At 38.3% G+C, this 15,908-nt stretch overlaps 1 protein-coding gene across 1 annotated transcript; it reads left to right on the top strand.

Moving 5' to 3' along the window:
* Positions 1–1,545: 1,545 nt before the first annotated feature.
* On the top strand, positions 1,546–13,075 carry LOC131306796 (rust resistance kinase Lr10-like). The gene is made up of 3 exons (XM_058333226.1): positions 1,546–2,318; positions 2,758–3,285; positions 12,265–13,075. Exons 1-3 carry the CDS (start codon positions 1,667–1,669, stop codon positions 12,888–12,890), a joined length of 1,806 nt encoding a protein of 601 aa, XP_058189209.1. The 5' UTR covers positions 1,546–1,666; the 3' UTR covers positions 12,891–13,075.
* The last annotated feature ends 2,833 nt before the right edge of the window (positions 13,076–15,908 follow it).

The following is a 15,908-nucleotide window of genomic DNA, read 5'->3' as shown; positions in this document are numbered from 1 at the left end:
TGCCCAATGGTGGGCAGCAGAGCCCCCGCGTCCATTGAAATCATATTTAGTTTTAAAAAGTTTTGAACGATTGATATTTTCTCGTCATTTAAAAAAGAGGATATCGGTCGTTCTATCTCTGAATTTTATATGAAAACGTGTTTGCAACAAAACCTTCTTTTTTTTTTTAAAGAAAGACAAATTATGACAGTTCAAACTTTCTTTCTTTTTTTAACTGATATGACAGGTCAAATTTATTCTTAATTATGTTACTAATTAGCTTCATTAAACTTCTACATAAGGGACTTTTATAGGTGCTTTGAGAAGAAAGAGAGATACAAATAAATTGGATCCGATGTTTTATTCCTAATTGTAATCAAGTTGACCAGGCTGATTACACATTAATAGTGTTGCAATCAAATCACTTTTAAAAAAAAGTGACATAGAATCATATTTGGTTTTTTAAAAAGTTTGAACGATTGACATCTTCTCTTTCATTTTTTTTTTAACCGCAAAACAAAAGTTTTTATCGAAAAGAAAAGGATTACAAAGCAAGCTCTTGTTGGCAAGAAGCCAACACAGAGAACCCCAACGAGCCTAGCCCAGATTACTTAAAAGGGTCTAAACAGGTATAAATATGGCGAAAATGACGGCTCAGAACGTGTTTTGATAATTAATACCCGCCAAGGACATGTTGAGAACATTTGTTAATACTGAAAATGTCCTTACCGGGTATTAATTATCAAAACATGTCCTTGATCGTCATTTTCCGATAAATATAACAATAAAGAAATCCATAACGTCCCAAAAACAACATGAAGCCCAAGAGCCGAAATCTTAGCCCCAAAACTAAAAGGCATTACCCATAGATAACATAGGTCAAGCCGGAGACCAACCCATAGACAATACAGGCCAGCCTAAAATAGCAACCCTACACCACCACCCACTGCAACCACTTGGAATGAGACGGACCCGCTGCCACCATCATCGCAAAAGAAATTTTATTAATCTTTAAAAGAGATACAAAGATTCTGCTTTTCAATTAATACAAATTAGACTATAGTTTATATAAAAATGCATGTGTTTGATAATTTTTTAACGCTTATTCTAGATTATTTAGTCTGCTTTCCAATATATACATATTAGACTATAAGTTATACAACGTACTACTCCCTCCGTCCCTTTTTAAGTGTCCTGCTTCGTAACTCCAACTTATTAAAAAGACATTATCATTACACCTTTCACATCAACTTTTTCCTTCACTTTCCTTACTTACCCATCATCATTACACTTCTACTCACTAACTTTTCAAAATAAAATCTACTTTTAGGGACAAAATAGACAATACACCAACTTTTACGCCCCTAACTTTACAAAATGGACACTTATTAAAGGACAGCCCAAAATGGAATACTGAACACAAAAAAAAGGACGGAGGGAGTATATTTTTTTTGAACGGAATACTACTTTATATTCAACTGATTATTTTTATATGAAATATGAAATCCCATGTCATGGACTAGATTTGAAACTCATATGTTCGTGGCCGGCTCTGTATGTATGCCTAATGAAAAGTTAAAGCAATCATATACCAAAAAAACGTTGATGAGGGAGAGATTGATTCGCTTCAAAAAAAATGATCATTTCTTTTCATTTCTCAACATAGTCAGCCAATGGAGCTGTAAACATGTCCATCTTCTTTGTTCTCTTGTTTCTGCTTCACCTCTCAACATCCCAAAACGACGACTGCGCCCCGACAAGATGCTCCAAACAAGGTCCAACAATCCGCTTCCCGTTCCGCCTAAAGAACCACCACCCACCGCACTGTGGCTACCCCGGGTTCGATCTCTCCTGCTCTCCAAACAACACCGCCACTCTCCTCAACCTCCCCTATTCCGTCCAAGTTCAAGTTACCAATATCAATTACGCGTCCCAATCCATTTCCATCCAAGACCCAAACAACTGCTTCATGCAACAGTTTCAAAACCTCAACTTGTCCACCACTCCCTTTCGATTTGCAGGTCCCTTGCAGAATTTAAGCTTTTTCAGTTGCCCTTCCCCAGGGCTGGATATGGAATGGTTCCCTTGCCTCAATGGCAATGGACATGATCAAGTTTATGCCGATTTGGGTTTCATGCCTGTCGCTTATGGTCCAACGTCTTGCAAAAAGATGTATAATGTCCGGTCGGTTCCCCTTGGGGCATTTGATCACGGACGAGTAGATATTCAATTGAAATGGCCCCATCGGGTTTGTGGGAAGTGTGAGGCTGAAGGCAAGTTTTGTAGGTTTGTGAGTAACAGCAGTACTAGTGATGAACTTGAATGCTTCATCAATCCAGGTACCCTCCATTGATTTAGTTTTCCTTTGCTTTTCTTTTCTTTTCTTTGCATTCAATTAGGCCTTGTTTTCTGAACCACTTGGCTAGAGCCAGGTGGGAAGTACCCAACGGGACACACGCATCCTAACAAGGTTGACACCCGAGCACCTGACAATCACATGCCACCAAAGCCCTAGCAAGATATATAAAAGCTAGGTGGGCAAGACACCAACCACAACTTTGATGAAGACAGAGAAAAGACAACTAATCAAAGCCTATTTATATCGTGCGATCTGCTAATATTAATCTAGTTATTATACTAATTTGGTGGAATTATACATCCTTCACTGTTTGTCCCATCCAACGAACGGGCCTGGGTAAATTATTAGGCTGAAGCTTTGAACACCATTGTCAAAACATAGAAAATAGTATATGACGAGTCTTTCTCTATCTTTCGCAGGTGACTGGAAAAGGCCATCAGTGATTGCAGATGTGACTTTGGGCTCATTTCTGCTTCTTGTAATCCTCATTGCAATGTATTTGCTCCACAGACAAAGGAAAACTAAGAGAGAGGATCATCTAAAGATTGAGAAGTTCTTGGAGGATTATAGATCTTTGAAGCCGGCAAGATACTCTTATGCTGATATTAAGAAAATTACAAATCAGTTTAAGGACAAAGTAGGCCAAGGAGGATATGGGACAGTGTATAGGGGACAACTTTCCGATGATGTACATGTCGCAGTTAAGATCCTCAATAATACTAAGGGAAATGGGGAAGACTTCATCAATGAAGTGGGAATAATTGGTAAAATCCACCACATCAATGTGGTTCGCTTTGTTGGATATTGTGCGGGTGGATTTAGGAGAGCTCTTATATACGAGTTTTTACCAAATGATTCGCTTGAAAAGTTTGCATCATCTCATGATCATGACAAGCATTTACTTGGTTGGAAGAAGCAGCTTGAAATTGCTTTGGGTATAGCTAAAGGTGTTGAAAAATGTATGCATTATAATTTGTGAAAATTTATATGCATCTCTATTAATTATTTTGATGATTAATTCAATGATATTTTTATTCGGCAAATACAAAATTATCGAAAAGTCGATTCCCGAATTAAATATTTTCGTGACCTTGAAATATAGCATAAAGTCTCTTGGATTCATGATTTATATTTACAAAGACTTTATTGAGCTCAATACATGCTTTAACGGTTTATTTAGATGAAATTGTGAGCCACAGGTTGACGAACCGGCTGACAAGCCGGCTGTCTGAACAGAAAGCTGTGACAACCGGACGACCACCCGGATGACCTCTCTATCAAACGGCTAGTTTCAAACGGCTAGTTTCCAACGGCTAGTTTCCAACGGCTAGTTTCAAACGGCTAGTTTCCAACGGCTAGTTTCAAACGGCTAGTTTCCAACGGCTAGTTTCCAACGGCTAGGAAGCATATGGATGGCTATATAAGGCATCAAGAACTCATTAATGAGTACATACACAAGCTACAACATTCCATATTATTGCAAGAGCAAATTCTCAAAAGATCAAAGCCAAAAATTCTCATTGTTCTTCCACTTTCATATTATTCTTGAGAGAAAATTTGTACAAGTCGTGAGCGATAATTTTCATACCTTCTTCACATACTTGTATTTCCTAAGTGAGTGTTTGAGTCAAACACTTGAAAGCTTAGAAGACCAAATTCGGGTTGGAATTTGGGTGTTATTGTTTTTGAGAAGTTTTCGGAGAAAATTCTTGCGGTTGTGCTAGCTCCTCGGGAAAGCTAGAGGCATTCGGTTCTTGTAAGCACCCGCAAGACTTACAAGTTGTAATCTTTTAAAGATTAGTCTAACCTTCAAGTAATTGCTTGAGGAGAAGTGGAGTAGGGCCGGACCGTGGACAAATCCGGACCGAACCACTATAAACGGGTTCTATCTCTCTATCTCTCTATTTTGATTGCATACTTATTGTTTGCATATATTGTTAGAGATAAATTTTTATTGGTAATTATTACTAGCAATCCTATTCACCCCCCCTCTAGGTTGCATAATTTGGGTAACAATTGGTATCAGAGCCTCGGCTCTTGTTTGTAGATTTAACCATCTAAGAGTTAAGATCCATGGCAACCACTAGTAATGTTTCTTGTATCGAAGGTCAATCGTCCAATAGACCTCCCTTGTTCACCGGAGAAAATTACTCTCATTGGAAAAATAGAATGATGATCTTTATTCAATCCACGGATTATGATCTATGGAAAATTATCAAAAATGGTCCCATTATTCCTACTAAGAAAGTTGGAGAAGAGACTATGCCTAAACCAGATTATGAGTGGAGTCATTTGGAAAAGGCTTCAATAGAAAAGAACTATAGAGCTATGAACCTTCTTTTTTGTGCTATTACTCCCAATGAATATGATTGTGTTTCCGCATGTGAATCGGCTAAAGAAATATGGGATAAGTTAGAAATGTCACATGAAGGAGATAGTCAAGTTAAGGAGTCCAAAATTGATATTCTTGTGCATAGCTATGAGCTCTTCAAAATGAAACCGGATGAATCTATATCTCAAATGTTTGCTAGATTTGCTAGTATTACTAACGGTTTAAAAGCTCTTGGAAAGATTTACAGTCAATCCGAAATGACAAGGAAGGTGCTCCGTTCCATGCCAACCAATTGGGACACTACCACCTCCATCATCCTACAATCCAAAGATTTCTCAACATACACGATGGACAAGCTCATGGGATCTCTCATGACGGAGGAAATGCATCACAACCTCAAGGGTGAAAAAGAGAAGAAAGTTAAGGATCTTGCCTTCAAAAGTACAACAAGCAAATCAAAAAGCAAGGAGGATTCAAGCAACGAAAGTGAGGATGATGAAATGGCGCTCATCACAAAAACGTTCAAGAAACTCCTCAAAAATAGAGCATCTCACAAAGGCAGAGGATTTTCAAGAAAAGATGGAGGCAAAGAAGAAAATAGTAAAAAGGATCCAATCATTTGCTACGAGTGCAAGAAGCCCGGCCACATCAAAAGTGAATGTCCATATGCAAAAAAATATTCAAAGAAGGACAAAAAGAGAGCTATGATGGCCGCATGGGACAATAGTGACGATAGTAGCTCCGATGAGGACGATGAGCAACAAGAGGTCGCTAACTTGTGTTTCATGGCCATCGAAGAAAACGAGGTAGATCTCGACTCATCCTATTCCTTTGATGAATTATTTATTGCCTATAAAGAGTTGAAAGTAGAATTTGAAAAGGTTGTTTCTAAAAACAAATTTCTTAAAAAGGTTGCTAAAGATCTTTCACTAGAAATAGATGATTTAATTGAAGAGAAAGATATTTTGGAGGAAGAAAATGAAAGTTTAAGAACCTCTTTGGAAAAAGAAAAAGAGTATTTGAAGGATACTTCCAAAAACGAATCTTTAGAAAAACAAATTGATGATTTAACTAATTCTCTTTCAAAACTCACTAATGGAAAAGAAAGTTTAGACATTCTTCTTGGAAAACAAATGGTTTCTTTTCACAAGGCCGGAATTGGTTATAATCCCACTCAACACAAAAATCTTTTTGAAAAAGATGTTCCTCCTTCTAGCCATTCTAAATTGACATGTCATTATTGTGGTAAAATTGGTCATATTTCTCCTACATGTCCTATGAAAGGATACTCATCTTCTAATGCAAAAAAGGTTTGGGTTCCTAAGAACCGTATCAATGCTAACCTTCAAGGACCCAAGATGATTTGGGTACCAAAAGTCAAGAATTGATGTGCTATTGTAGGTATGCTTCAAAAGTTCTCTCAAGGAAGGAAGTTGGTACCTTGATAGTGGATGTTCAAGACACATGACCGGTGACAAGAGGGCTTTCAATTCTCTTTCGTCTAAAGATGGTGGACATGTCACATTTGGAGACAACAACAAAGGTAAAATCATAGGAATCGGCAATATAGGTAATTCTCCGATTATTGAAGATGTTTTACTTGTTAATGGTTTAAAACACAATCTTCTTAGCATAAGTCAATTATGTGATAGAGGAAATCGTGTTATCTTTGAAAAATCCAAATGTATCATTGAAAATGACAAAAGCAACAAGACACTCTTCGTTGGACAAAGATTTGAAAATGTATATGTTTTTAATCTCAATGATTTAAGTAATTGTGATATAAAATGTTTTTCCGCTTTGAGTGAAAATAGTTGGCTTTGGCATAGGCGCCTAGGACATGCAAGTATGGATGCTATTTCAAAACTCTCTAGAAAAAATTTGGTAAAAGGTCTTCCTAAAATCAAATTTGAAAAAGATAGACTTTGTGGTCCTTGCCAACAAGGAAAACAAACCAAGGTTTCTTTTAAGTCCAAAAATGTTGTTTCAACTACTAGACCTTTGCAATTACTTCATATGGATTTGTTTGGACCAACTCGCTCTCCAAGTCTTTGTGGAAACTATTATTGTCTTGTTGTTGTTGATGATTTCTCTAGATATACATGGGTGATGTTCCTAGCTCATAAGAATGAGGCTTATCCTAATTTCACTAAACTTTGTAGAAGAGTTCAAAATGAAAAAGGATTTGTTATTTCTAACATTCGTACGGATCATGGAAAAGAACTTGACAATTCTTTATATGAAAAGTTTTGTGATGAACATGGTATTGGTCATAACTTTTCCGTACCTCGTACTCCTCAACAAAATGGAGTAGTAGAGAGAAAAAATCGTACTCTGGAAGAAATGGCCCGCACTATGCTTTGTGAAAACTCTTTGCCAAAATATTTTTGGGCGGAAGCCGTTAATACCTCATGCTATATTTTGAATCGAGTTTTAATTAGGCCTATCCTCAAGAAAACTCCTTATGAGCTTTGGAATGGTAGAATACCCAACATTAATTACTTTCATGCCTTCGGTTGTAAATGTTATGTATTAAACAATGGAAAAGATAACTTGGGTAAATTTGATTCAAAATCGGATGAAGGCATCTTTATTGGTTACTCTCTTACTAGCAAAGCATATAGAATTTATAATAAGCGCACTAATCTTGTTGAAGAATCTATTCACGTTTCCTTTGATGAATCTAATCCTTGTGCTACTAAGGATGTTGTTGATAATGATGACTTAGAAATTACACATGAGATTCATGACTTGACAATTCAAGAAAAAGTTGATGGTGATACTCAAGTAGAAAGCTCTCAAATCAAAGAAGATGAAGTTATTAATCAACCTCAAGATGCCATGGGAGACAACCAAGATCTTTCCAAGGATTGGAGATTCGTGCAAAACCATCCAAAGGACTTGATTCTTGGAGAAGTTTCGAAAGGGGTAACCACTCGCTCGTCTCATAGAAATTTTTGTGAAAATCAAGCTTTTGTTTCTCAAATTGAGCCTAAAAACTTTCCGGAAGCTCAAGATGATGAAAATTGGATTTTGGCCATGCAAGATGAGTTAAATCAATTTGAAAGGAATAAAGTTTGGGCATTAGTACCTAAGCCTCTTGATCACACTATTATAGGTACTAAATGGGTTTTTCGTAACAAGCTAGATGAATTCGGAAATATTGTTAGGAATAAAGCTAGACTTGTTGCTCAAGGTTATAATCAAGAAGAAGGTATTGATTTTGAAGAAACTTTTGCACCGGTAGCTAGATTAGAGGCTATTCGCATATTACTTGCCTTTGCATCTTTCAAAAATTTCAAGCTTTATCAAATGGATGTGAAAAGTGCATTTTTGAATGGGTTCATAAATGAGAAAGTTTATGTCAAACAACCTCCCGGCTTTGAAGATCATGTATACCCCGATCATGTTTTTAAACTCTCAAAAGCTTTATATGGTTTGAAGCAAGCACCACGTGCATGGTATGATAGACTTAGTTCATTCTTGCTTGACAATGGCTTTACTCGTGGAAAAATTGATACTACTCTTTTCATTAAAGCCAAAGGTAAAGATATGCTCATTATTCAAATATATGTTGATGATATTGTCTTTGGTGCCACTAATGATAATATGTGCAAAGAGTTTGCTAAGTGTATGCAAGGTGAATTTGAAATGAGTATGATGGGGGAGCTTAACTTCTTCCTCGGACTTCAAATCAAGCAAACTAATGAGGGGATCCTAATCAACCAAGCCAAGTATGCGAAAGAACTTATTAAGAAGTTTGGCATGGAAGGATCAAAGCCAACGAGCACACCAATGAGCACATCAACTAAGCTAGACAAAGATGAGAATGGTAAGGCCGTCAATGAAAAGATGTATCGAGGTATGATCGGCTCATTACTTTATCTCACTGCAAGTAGACCGGATATAATGTTTAGTGTTTGCATGTGTGCTAGATTTCAATCATGTCCTAAAGAATCGCATTTAAAAGCTATTAAACGTATCTTTAAATATGTTGGCGGTTCTCATGACTTAGGATTGTTTTATCCACGTGGAGTTGCATTTGATTTAATTGGTTATTCGGATGCGGATTTTGGAGGTTTCAAAGTTGATCGTAAAAGTACAAGTGGGACTTGCCAATTTCTAGGGCACTCTCTAGTGTCTTGGCATAGCAAGAAACAAAATTCCGTAGCTCTATCTACCGCCGAGGCGGAATATGTAGCGGCCGGAAGTTGTTGTGCCCAAATATTGTGGATCAAACAACAAATGGAGGATTTCAATTTGCAATATGATCATATTCCTATTAAATGTGATAATTCTAGTGCAATTAGCTTAACCAAGAATCCAATTCAACATTCTCGAACAAAACATATTGAGATTAGACATCATTTTATAAGAGATCATGTTCAAAAAGGGGATATTGAACTTAACTTTATTAGTACCGACAAGCAATTGGCGGACATTTTCACAAAACCCCTTGGTGAAGAACAATTTTGTTTCATTCGACGAGAACTCGGCATGTCTAATCATTTATGAAAAAGTTTTGTGTTCTTGATGTCAAAAGTTTTTTTTTTGGATTCAATGTTGAGTTGATTGAATTCGTAAATATCATACTTGATGGAGAGTACAAATGATCTTGATAAAGAAATCACCCTCCAAACATTTTATCATATGATTCATTTTCCTGTGTTTGGTATGCAGAAAAACAGTTTTATGGTCTTTAATGCTACTCCTCTTAAACGTTTTCTGGACTTAACCTGCATTTGTCAGTGTAGAGACCCGTATTTTATTTCCATAATTCTTTATGTTTTATTAAGGCATGAGTTGTGATATAAAATGGAGAATGAGTTCGGATGTCGAATGTGCTAGAATTTAGAAGTTCGGGATGCAAGTGTAATATGCATGGGTGTATAAGTGAAGGTGTGTGTAGGGGATAATTCTCCCCCACATATATTTCTTTTCTTTTCCGGGCAGACACACACACGTTTCTCTCTCTCTACTCCCTCGACCGACTCTCTCTCTTTCTCACCTCTCCTCCAAACTTCTCTCTTCGATTTCATCGCCTTAGAATGAGATTTCGGAAAAATCCCAAGTACTAAAGTTGTTCTACGCGACGAGATCTTCCTATTGATCGAAGAAGAATCATGATCGGAGCACTTTGAGGTTTCCTCCATGTTCGGGCTTGCTTCTAACCCTCGAGGTAGGGATCTCCTACCTTCTTTACATGTTTAAGTGTTGGTTAGATGTACAAGAATCAAGTTTGATCATTTATTTTGAGTCTTGAACAAATCTGTTATATGCTGATAATTTCGTGGGTTTTGGAAATCTGTCTTTTGGGAGCCCTCTGCTAGAAATCACTGGCATTTGTCATGATTAAGACCTCAAGGGGCGGGTCAGGGTCGTGACAGTCAGTCGGATGTCCAAGCGGATGTCCAACCGGACAACCGTGAGGTTGAGACTTATTCAAGCTTTTGCGTTGCTAACTCTGATTTATTAAGTCTGTTACACTTAGTTTGTATGAACTTCATGGCTTAGTGCTTAAATTGTCTCTTATATACTTCGCCGATATGAATTTCTTGTCTCTAAGCTTGCAGGGATAATCATTCTCGGTAATACCCCTCGCATTCTTTAAAAAGCTCTCTTTTAGGGGGAGCATGTATTAAGGGGACACAACAATAAACACCCGAACACAATTTTCTTCCCCTATTCTTGTCCTAATCGGCGCCGCATCCCCTATCCTCAATCTCAAATTTCAAACAATTCGGCCGCATCCCCTATTCTTATCTCTTTCGGCGCCGCATCTCTACCGCCACCCCTATCCTATCTCTATCTCTTCATCTATCTCTCTTTCGGCGCAGCATTTCAAACAATTCGGCAATCTCATACTCTATAAATTCAACAACACAATCTCTATCTCTTCATCTATCTATCTCTCCTTCTTTCTCGGCCTAAAACTCTCCAAATCTCTATCCTTCAAAATCGAGCAATGGCAAACATACCGCAAGGATTACCGATTGAGTTTTACGAAAGAGATGCCGAACGAGCAGAGTTCAGGTTGTTTATCCAAACCATTTGGATGCAACTCTTTATCTTCATTCTGCTGTGTGCGTTACTTACCATGAGAATACCACCATGGTTCGGATGGAATGTAAATGTGGATACTCTGTGGTATTGGATTGGCATTATAGCTGCCGTTGTAGCAGCCATTATTCGAGAATACGAAAATCAAGGACGCCAAGCTCTCAATGAACGAAGATAGAGTGCTACAGGGCAAGAGCGGCATGGTGCTGGAACCATGGCCCTATTGTTTTTCTCTTTTTAGTTTTTTTTTATGATGTCACAGGGGGAGAAAAAGCCAAGTTTTAATTGATCTATCTTGCCATTTTGGGCAAATTTAAAAAATTGCTTGCTATGATCTGATGATTATTGCTATTACTCGTTGATCGTAGATAACTGCTTTGGTGCATGTATTAAGGGGGAGATTGGCATAACTCCTACTTGAATAAAAACTATCATTTTGTGTCATCATCAAAAAGGGGGAGATTGTTGAAAAATGTATGCATTATAATTTGTGAAAATTTATATGCATCTCTATTAATTATTTTGATGATTAATTCAATGATATTTTTATTCGGCAAATACAAAATTATCGAAAAGTCGATTCCCGAATTAAATATTTTCGTGACCTTGAAATATAGCATAAAGTCTCTTGGATTCATGATTTATATTTACAAAGACTTTATTGAGCTCAATACATGCTTTAACGGTTTATTTAGATGAAATTGTGAGCCACAGGTTGACGAACCGGCTGACAAGCCGGCTGTCTGAACAGAAAGCTGTGACAACCGGACGACCACCCGGATGACCTCTCTATCAAACGGCTAGTTTCAAACGGCTAGTTTCCAACGGCTAGTTTCCAACGGCTAGTTTCAAACGGCTAGTTTCCAACGGCTAGTTTCAAACGGCTAGTTTCCAACGGCTAGTTTCCAACGGCTAGGAAGCATATGGATGGCTATATAAGGCATCAAGAACTCATTAATGAGTACATACACAAGCTACAACATTCCATATTATTGCAAGAGCAAATTCTCAAAAGATCAAAGCCAAAAATTCTCATTGTTCTTCCACTTTCATATTATTCTTGAGAGAAAATTTGTACAAGTCGTGAGCGATAATTTTCATACCTTCTTCACATACTTGTATTTCCTAAGTGAGTGTTTGAGTCAAACACTTGAAAGCTTAGAAGACCAAATTCGGGTTGGAATTTGGGTGTTATTGTTTTTGAGAAGTTTTCGGAGAAAATTCTTGCGGTTGTGCTAGCTCCTCGGGAAAGCTAGAGGCATTCGGTTCTTGTAAGCACCCGCAAGACTTACAAGTTGTAATCTTTTAAAGATTAGTCTAACCTTCAAGTAATTGCTTGAGGAGAAGTGGAGTAGGGCCGGACCGTGGACAAATCCGGACCGAACCACTATAAACGGGTTCTATCTCTCTATCTCTCTATTTTGATTGCATACTTATTGTTTGCATATATTGTTAGAGATAAATTTTTATTGGTAATTATTACTAGCAATCCTATTCACCCCCCCTCTAGGTTGCATAATTTGGGTAACAAAAGGAATTGAGTATCTTCACCAAGGGTGTGATCAACAAATCCTTCATTTCGATATTAAACCACATAACATCTTGTTGGACGAGAACTTGAATCCAAAGATAACGGATTTTGGTCAAGCAAAGTTGTGTTCGAAAGAACAAAGTGTTGTGTCCATGACTACTGCTCGTGGTACTATTGGCTATATTGCACCAGAAGTGTTCTCAAGGAACTTTGGAAACGTGTCATACAAATCAGATATTTATAGTTTCGGTATGTTGTTGCTTGAAATGGTCGGAGGGAAGAAGAATTCTAATGTAATGGCCAATAACACCAACCAAATTTACTTTCCCGAATGGATTTACATTCATTTGGATAGTGGAGAAGAGCTAGGTATCGGTATTCAAGATGAAGAAGATGCCAAGATTGCGAAGAAGTTAGCAATTGTGGGACTTTGGTGCATTCAGTGGTACCCAGTTGACAGGCCTTCAATGCATGTCGTGATTCAAATGCTGGAAGGAGACGGAGACACGCTAATCAAGCCTCCCAATCCGTTTGTCTCCACAAATCCAACAATGGTCCCGGGACAAGCAAGTGGAACTGCGGAAGGTCTCCATCACAGCAAGTTGGAAGTTATTGTCGAATCTGAGTGAGAAAGATATAGACTCTATCTATTGTATCGTCGAGCCTAATTAGAAATCTCCCTTTCAATTGACTAGTGACGAATTTTTGAACTACTGATGTATAGACTCTATCTGTTGTATCGTTGAGCCTAATTCAATGTACTGTGTGTGAATTAGAAGATAATGACAAATTCGGAATGTTATTATTATCAGAGCATTTTGGATAATTAATGGGATTCTAATTAGAAGCTTGTTCTCCATGTTATTAGCTAAGAAAGATTTCCTATAACAATACAAAGATTAATTGTTGTAGATTCATGGTTGGCGTGCTTTGTTTGCTTGGAAATTTCCTATAACAATACAAATAGAATTTAATTGTCAAAGTGATTTAGCTCTCAGCTTACAATCACAAGATTGCTACAATTATTAGATTCTCAATTTTGTTGTTGTTTATCTGGAACAAAATTGTTAATATATACAATATCACAAAAAAAAAAAAAAAAAACAAGTAATAGTTCGGGAGATATTGTGCATATTTGAATCAAAATTCGATTTGCACACATAGTTTGTGCTCGGCCTCTAGTAGACTTAAAAAGAAAAGTTTTGAAGAAAGTTCAAAAGATCCGTCCAGGCCCGCAAAAAGGCTGGCAGGAGGGGTAGAGATATCCGTGAGACATTTTTAAGCGTGGAAACATGTTAAAAATTAAAAGAAAATGATTAGGGGGAAAAAGAAAAATCCATCGGTGCCTAGAAAAAAAGAAGAGGCTGTGACGCCCATGAGGCATTTTTAACATGAAAACACATCTTATAAATTTAAAGAAAAATATTCTGGAATAAGTTTGACAAATATTTTCGGACCTGCTGCTTCGTTTTCTCCGATGTAATGAAATAATACCCCAAGCGTAGGGTTTAACACGTCGATTGAAGCATGATAAACCGGAAATCCGGAATCGTACCCAAGGGAATAATTATATGGCTTGATCGGATTTGTAGATGCAAGTAAGGGCTTTCGGCTTTTAGACAGCCAACTTTGTTTTACTTTAAGCGGTGGAAATAAAAGGCTAAATTAAAAACGAATCAACTAGAGAAAAGATAGGTTAGGTCTAGGAATTATTAACACTCAAGACTCGAACTAAATCGCACTCTTCACCCAATTACACAATTTAAGATACTCGATTATAGTTCTCAAATCGGAAGATAAAATGATTTGATAACCAAGCTAGCTTTAGAATTCATTTGGCAAATACCTCGAGCGACAGAGCTCTAAGCATCATGTGTGGTGGGTAGGCGATGCTCCCACCTACACATGATCAAAGAGGTTAACACCTCAGTGATTTGACAAACAAACCCGAACCCCACATCAATTTTCAAATCAAAGTTTAAAGCTTTATTGGGTACAAAATGCAATTTTTGCCCGAGCCATGAGGTGCTAATCACCCCATGACCTAACCCTTGAAACTACTCATTCATATCTAGAGAGATAAAAGTAAGCAAAAATCTACTTAACATAATTGAAAAGCAACACTAGAAGAAAATTAGAGATGAAGATAGATCGGGAGAAAATAAACAACTTTAATTAAAGAGACAATGTCAAAAACTAACAACTGTTTCTCTCCCTTCTCTCTTCTTTCTCTCTCTAAACTTTTACTAGAGAAACCCTAGCCGCCGTTGTTTGCTTGCTTGGGGGGAGGCGCCGCCTCCACCCCCGGGCGCCTTTTTTTGTCTTCTTTTTTCTTCTCCCCTTCCCTTGCCGCCGCTCCTCTCCTCTGTGGGCTGTTGTTCCCCCCTCCTTCTTCCCCTTCCCTCCACCTTCCTCGTTTCCACCCCCTCCCCCCTCCGGTAAGATCTCGCCGGATACTCTGCTGGGTGTATCCTGTTCCGCCGGCTTTCTGGATCCCGTTGTGGACCGCCTTTCTATCTTGTTGGAGATAGCCGGTCTCTTGCTTAGCGACGCTTTAGCCGTTTCGAGTGGTGGATGGTGCGATTTTGCTGGGTTGTTGGTGGCGATGCTGTGAGTGGATATGGTGTGTTGGGATTGGGCATGGCGGCAGTAGGGGCTGTCGTGATTCCTGTGGTTGGTGTGGTGGTTGTAGCAGCGGTGATGCGGTGGTTGTTTTGAGTGTTTCGGCAGGTTAGGGTTTTGATTTTGTGTTTCGTTTTTTGTTTTGTCCGGACTCTTGTCTGGTTATATCCGGATGTTGAGGCCGGTTTCTGTCCGGATGTTGGTCCGGTTTTTGTCCCGGTGGGTCTTCCTGGGTGGTTTTGTTATGATCTGGTTTTTCCAGATCGGGTGACTGATTTCCACAGGTTTAATGTTATCTTTGATTCGGAGCTCCGCCATCCCGAGACGGTGGTGTCTGGGTACTAGCTCCACGTTAGCCGGCTATGTTGACGGTGTGAAGAAGTGAGCGTTTGGCTCTTGCATAGGCGCTAGACATTAATTTCGTCTCTTAATCTTTTTTTGTATTGTGTCTCTGTTTCTCTGTATTTTGGTGGAAATCTGTACTTGCCGTATGTCCTATTCTCTATTTGCAATTATCTGTAGATGCCGTATGGCTTGATTAATGAATTTGCTTCTTCCGTGGAAAAAAAAAAAAAAACTAACAACTAAAGGCAGAAATTAAAGTATTTAAAACTGAAAAATGAAGAACACTCAAAAACAATTTGAATTGCAAAGAAATCTAATCTAGATCTAGAAATTATGCTACTTGAATCTATCTACTTGTTTGTACAAAACAATGACATAAGCTTTTATATTCCGGGGATCCACGCCTGGAATATTTCCAAGATGCTTTGAAAATTCGCCCTTAAGTCCCTCGGCATCGATGGCAACGGCCTTAGAGTGCTCTACTATGGGGCTCGGCATCGATGTAACACAATACATCCCATCGATGCCGAGATAGTTAAGGGACTGGACCACTAAGGGGCTCGGCATCAATGGACCTTCTCCCTTGACATCGATGCCGAGCTCAATAGCTCGATGTTTGGCCGTCATCTTCTGCCTTGGCTGCCTGCCTCTTGCTCGGGCAATTCTGCTTCTGCTCGGGC

Source organism: Rhododendron vialii, chromosome 1a, assembly GCF_030253575.1.
Source record: "Rhododendron vialii isolate Sample 1 chromosome 1a, ASM3025357v1".
NCBI classification, from domain to species: Eukaryota; Viridiplantae; Streptophyta; class Magnoliopsida; order Ericales; family Ericaceae; genus Rhododendron; species Rhododendron vialii.
This window is presented reverse-complemented; position numbering and strand designations above follow the sequence as displayed.